We start from the raw sequence: 6,141 nt of genomic DNA, 5'->3' as shown, positions 1-6,141 counted from the left end.
TGTGCTTGTGCTTGTGGTTGTGAGGTTTGGGGTGTCGAGGTTTTAAGGCTTAGTGTGTTATGTGTTGATGAAGAGTGAGGAGTTACAGAAATGCAAAGATATCCATAATGAATACAAACACTCGTATGTATAAGATGATATTGACAGTCTCAGTATAATATTACAGCCTTAACAGTTGTAATTAATCCAATTAAGTTAGTAAGAATCATCCTTGACAGCATAGTACTGTAGCAGCAAGTAAATGAGAGCAAATACACACTGAATAATTATAATAAATACAGTGGTGACCCCTAAAGTCCAAACACCATGTTGTTTGAACAAATTGCAATTTGTACATTTTTATTTATTTTTTATTTATTTATTCATTTATTTATTTATTATTAATATTATTTTTTTTCTGAGAAAATTTTGTCCTAAAATCTGAACACATTCTCTGAAACTGAATGCCAAAATAGCATTCACACATCTCTTTTTTTGACTCACATGTTTACACAATGTTCATTTAGTTCATCACCAGTTTTACCTTGTGTTTTCACCTTGATTTGTGCTGTTTTTTTTTTTTTTCTAATTATCACCTTTGTGCATTCACCACTGATGTGTGAGGACAAAACACACACACACACACACAATTCTAGATATGGTGCTTTTATTGTTATTACTTGATATTTAGAACATTTACTCATCTTATTTACCTTAATCATGTGTAAGTACTTACAGTTAAAATGTCTTGAAAATAAGTTTTCTTGAAATCTAGAAACAGATTGATTCACTTTCTGTTGTTTCTTAATGAAAAAATAGTTTCAGAATCCAAACTTTTTACAGTCTAAACAGCCTCCTAGAATGATTTAATTTAAGATTTCCAGGCACCACTTTTATGTCAGTCCAACAATGAAAAGAAATTATATGGATGTTTGTGTTTCCTTGCCAGACACGAGGCTCTCACAGCCGCCCTGAGTGAGAAGGACGCCCACCTTGCCCTGCTTGAGGTGGGGGGTGTGAGGTCCTCCAGAGCAGCCCAGGAGGTGGAATCGCTCAAAAAGGAAAAATCAAAACTTGTGGATGCAGTGAAACGTCTGGTAACATTGCACATCGCCATTTGCTCTTTGTCTGAGTCTTTTCTTGATTCTGAGAGCCATCACCATTATCTTACAATATCTTACTCTTCTTTATGGAGCTAAATGCCTCATATGTAACTTGATTATTTTGTTGCATCTAATAATTTATCTTTCCAAGTTTAATTGTGCATTTTCACTTTCATTATTTTCATTGTCACCTTTTTTTTCTTTTAAATTATATCATATTCAGTTTCTCATAAGTCCTACCAGTAATTTATCTTTGATGGAGTTTACCTACTTTTTCCCTCATATAGGTAATAATACATTCCTCTCAAATACCATCAACTTATTTTAACTGGAGACAAGACAGACAACTTTTATACTTTTATACTTCCACGCTATAGATCAGAAGGAGACAAGAATAAAATAATTGGTAAGGCATTAGTTTGTTGAACATACTTGACAAGGAAGATTGTGGAATCCTAATTGAAAAAAAGTATAGAAGATTACAAGACACATTAAGTGAGTAGTATTAATGTCATTTGTCAACACTCATTAAACTTTCATCATAGAGTAAATTGCTTATAAAACTATGTTATGATTTTTCATATATTTATTGGAATCAGTCATTTGAAGATACAGTGCTTGATTTGATAATTGTCAGTGAGTTTTGAGTGTGCATTTTACACAAGACAACTGCCAATGTTGAGAGATTTCTGTTAGATTGAAGAAATTATCTTATAAGACAAGATATGCAGCTCTTTTATGGTAATTATTTCATCAATTTTCAATGCAGGGTGAAGAGAGGGTGAGGCTGACACAGGAGTATGCTGTGAGTAACCTCAAGCTGGATGTTGAGCTTCCTGACACTCCACCTCCACATCAGGTGAGCTTCCTTTGGCTGAACTTTATCCAGAACTCTACTTAACAACTGGCCATCATAAGCCAGTGTAAGCCATCTAAGCCCATAAGGAAATGTGTATAATAATGTTAAATAATAATGATGATGATGATAATAATAATAATAATAATAATAATAATAATAATAATAATAATAATAATAATAATAATAATAAGATGATGATGATGATTATGATGATGATGATGATGATGAGTTACCCAACTGTGGTGTAATCTGGGAAAATAGCATAACAAAGGAGTCCAGAATAGTGGGAAAATCGAACACAGAAAAGGCTTTGAGTGCACTCTTGGTTCTCTCACAGAGACACCCTGATCCTGATGGTAGATTTTTGGCCTTGTTCATCAGGATAAGCACCTCATTCATTGTTCAGATTGTCAACAAAAAATGGGTGTCTCTTCAAATTAATTCTTGTTTGACACCATCATAAAAAAAAAAATGCATAAACAAATAGATGCTTGAAATAATAGTTGGAACACATTCAACACTGAAGTGCAAGTAAACATTAAGAGAGGACTGTGATCTCTGGTAATGTGGTGCTAAGTGATAAGAAATTCAGCAACATAAAACATGGATATGTTAGATGACTGCTGGCAGTGTGCATCATAAAGTTCGGAGTGCACTGTAGAGAGGAGAGAGGTACCTATATGATGGAGAATTCTAGCTAGATGGATAGAAGAATAAATATAGATAAATTAATGAAGTGATAGATATATTGCTAGACAGATAGGTAAGAAGAGAGAGAGAGAGAGAGAGAGAGAGAGAGAGAGAGAGAGAGAGAGAGAGAGAGAGAGAGAGAGAGAGAGAGAGAGAGAGAGAGAGAGAGAGAGAGAGAGAGAATCAATAGTCTGAAAACCTTTAAAGACCAAGCTACTCTGTTCAGGACCCACAAGATGACACTGATGAGGACTCGACCAACTCCAGGACTCACTTATAGAGAGAGACCCAACACCCTTTTAATGTGGAGAGGTGTGGAGACTTCTGAAAGGAGAAAATAACAAGAAAAGGAGAAGGGGAATTTGATTAAGGGTAAGAAATATTGATAATGGTCCATTGTACCATTAGGTTGAACTTAATTAGAAATCCCACATAAACTAGTATGTGAATATACTTCACCTTTCATATAACATACATACCTCATCTAAGTGATTTTGGATGCAGTGCCCAAAATGTTAAGAATCTGGTGTTCCAAATTAGTACTGTTCATAGCTAAGAATTCCAGTAATGACTGGACAGTGACATGGATTCCAAAACTGACTACTGATTGTTCTTGCAGCAAACACCAATTAAAAGTGAGACTGCTTATTAGTTTGACTGCTACACTGCCATAGATGGGAAAAAAATTACTGAATACATTTAATTTACTATTTCTGTGAGTCATCAAAAGCAAAAGAAAAGCAAAAATTGAAAAAAAAAAATGATATTGTTGTAGTACTATTTCTGGTTTCACTGTCTTCAGGTTCTGTAGATTCTGGTATTGAAATTAGTGGCACCTGGCAAGCTCTTGATGCTGTATGTGGAGTAGGTGGGATTCATGTCCAAGAGAGCATCCTGTTTTTGTACCAAGAACTCCCTGCAGTCCCATCCATCTGAGGCTATGAAGCCTGGGTGGCACTTAAAATACTTCTCTATGTGTGTGTGTGTGTGCGTGTCATTCACCTATGGTCGTCTGCTGGTCACCCAGCCAGCTGTTCCCCTACTGAAAGAGCTCAGAGCTCATAGTGACCAATCTTCAGGTAGGACTAAGACCAATGACACACAACACACCGGGACAGCAAGGTCACAACACCTCAGGTTACATCCCATACCTACTTGCTGCTAGGTGAACAGGGGCTACACATTAAGAGGCTTGCCCATTTGCCTCGCCTCTCCCGGGATTCGAACCCAGGCCTTCTTGGTTGTAAGCCGAGCATGTGTGTGTGTGTGTGTGTGTGTGTGTGTGTGTGTGTGTGTGTATTTATCAAGCTATTAAGATTTTTTTTTTTTTTTACAGGAATTAACCTCTGGTACAGTTTAAAAACTACTGCTGAATTTATCTCCTGTGCTGTCATCAGTGATTCATGGATTCCTGAGAGCCTTGTTGTTTCTACATCAACTGATCTTCAGGAATGTTTGTAAAAGCAGTCTCTGAGAAAATGAATGTTGCTTTTGGGTGTTCTAGTTGAAAAGTAAAGCAAATTCACAACTTGTATGAAGCCAGGGTGTAAATGTACATTTTACTTGCTCTTGTGAGATGCTCAAATCACAGAGCTTGAATGCAAATCAAGTATGGATAAATACTAATAGAAATGATAAGCTTCATATTTTGACCGAAAAATCTAATTTTACATAAATATTCAGACATGTTCATATTCTCTGTTTGGTTTTGAAAGCTACTGAGCCCAAGCCATCTGGATATCATGTGCATGTAGTGTAGTACTATGGTACTAGTGTTATTACATCAATGTTGCAGTTGTGTCACCTTAACTGGAGATAAAGTCTCTTGCCCAGTGGCATCTTAGGCTTCCATAATGTGGCTTCACTGAGTGTCTGTAATGATGTTCAGTAATGTTCAATACTGTGATGTGATTTATAAACTGCGACAGTAGATATTAAAATTTATTGTGTGAATGAAAATAATCTTGAAGTTCAAGGCAAAAGCATCTATTTTGTATTTCACTGTGCTGTAATACAACCCACCAAAAGTTCCTTAAACAGGTCAGCTGTACACTGCTACTTGAATATATCAAGAAAAAGTATGTCTTATTCTAGGCAGCCATTCAAAGTAAATAAACAAATCTAGTTAAATCATGAAACCTTGGCTATAATGTAACAAATGATATGTAATTGGTTGTGGCAGTTCCATGTGATTAAGGGGTCATTCGTCCTATAGAAGGTGGTTATTAGTGTTTCCCAGTAGCACATATCATTGAGTAGACCTGGGCCTTGGAAAGACTGTCTTCTGACCTGTTGGACAGGGTCCTTAGTGGTTGACTGGTGAGCAGCAGCACTTTAGTTTTCTTATGAAGACAGTTTAAGGTAAGGATGTTCAGTGGAAATATTTATCTGCAAGTGAAGGTCCGAACTATTTAATGAGGTGGGCATTGGAAGGAAATCCGTGTACAGTCTGTATTTTCTGTATGTATAATGTATATAAAGTAACTCAGTCAGATTAGCTAGGTAGTGTGTTTCATAGTCTGTAAATTTTAGCATCATACATTGCCATCAGTGCCATTCTGATGAAGGGGCTACTACAGGGCTGCAACTGATGGACTCCAAGCGGGATTCAAAAGGGATTCAAAATACATGAAAAGTACTTCTTCAGTTGTGAAGTAAACCTATATAAGTGTGTATTGAGCTGCTATCCACTGTATCCTTGTAACCCTCCCAGAGTTTCAGCTTCCTCTGTCTCCCACCCTACACCTTATGTTCTCCAAAGGTTTAGCCGACAGTGAGGCTGCTGATCAAAATGTTAGTGCCATAATAAACAAAGTGGAACTGTAGCAAAGTTTTCTGAATTATTCCACACAGGCACACTCCCCACAGAATTAGTGATGTCAATGATGTTTGGCATCATTGGTGGCTACCTATCTGAACTGTGGACTTGATTCTCCTCTCAGTGTAACAGAACTGCCAAAGGACTTTTACATTCTAAATATTGACCTTTTTATAACTTTATGATGCCAGTTGTGCATTTCCCTGAGAGGAAAATTGTGCCCAGTGGAGGTTGTGAATAAAAGAGAACTCACTGTCACTGCTAACTGATTATAAAACAAAATTTCAGTATGAGTCTTTAACATATATGTTTATAGAAAACAAATATATGTTATCAAATTAAGTCAAGTAAAGACGGTTTCAAATAATCTTTTCCTATGCTAGTCTTGTGAAAATTAGCATAATATTACTCAGGCAGGGGTCATGATGATTTACCAATACTGTACTTTGATTCATATTTGACTCAGCCCCCTCCCCGGTGTGTGAGCATGAACAAGAGAAAGATTCTGCATGTTTCCCATTCCACACCTGAACAACTTTGTCTATGTATTATGGTCACAGGTTTAATTCATGACTGCATAAAGAAAGACATTATTATATTGCTGGCATTCATATCTCAAATTATGAATGCTGTCTTTAATGAGTTCTGAGTGTCCCTAATACTCATATCTCTGAAATTACTGTTATCACTCT

The 6,141-nt window shown here is 36.4% G+C and overlaps 1 protein-coding gene across 20 annotated transcripts in view; it reads left to right on the top strand.

The window, feature by feature from the left end:
- LOC135100892 (centromere protein F-like) overlaps window positions 1-5,456 on the top strand; it is a 59,012-nt gene extending 53,556 nt beyond the window's left edge. For 19 of the 20 annotated variants that reach the window (XM_064004431.1, XM_064004442.1, XM_064004441.1 and 16 more), the window contains 4 exons: window positions 929-1,076; window positions 1,852-1,941; window positions 2,858-3,003; window positions 3,968-5,456. In XM_064004431.1, coding sequence (XP_063860501.1) covers window positions 929-1,076; window positions 1,852-1,941; window positions 2,858-2,911 — 292 coding nt within the window. In that variant the 3' untranslated portion in view covers window positions 2,912-3,003; window positions 3,968-5,456. The remainder of the gene's footprint in view (window positions 1-928; window positions 1,077-1,851; window positions 1,942-2,857; window positions 3,004-3,967) is intronic. The other variant, XM_064004427.1, reaches the window with a different exon arrangement.
- The last annotated feature ends 685 nt before the right edge of the window (window positions 5,457-6,141 follow it).

The sequence above is a fragment of the Scylla paramamosain genome, chromosome 5 (genome assembly GCF_035594125.1).
Source record: "Scylla paramamosain isolate STU-SP2022 chromosome 5, ASM3559412v1, whole genome shotgun sequence".
Taxonomy (NCBI): domain Eukaryota; kingdom Metazoa; phylum Arthropoda; class Malacostraca; order Decapoda; family Portunidae; genus Scylla; species Scylla paramamosain.
Note: the sequence above shows the minus strand (reverse complement) of the source record. Positions and strands in the feature narration are given on the sequence as shown.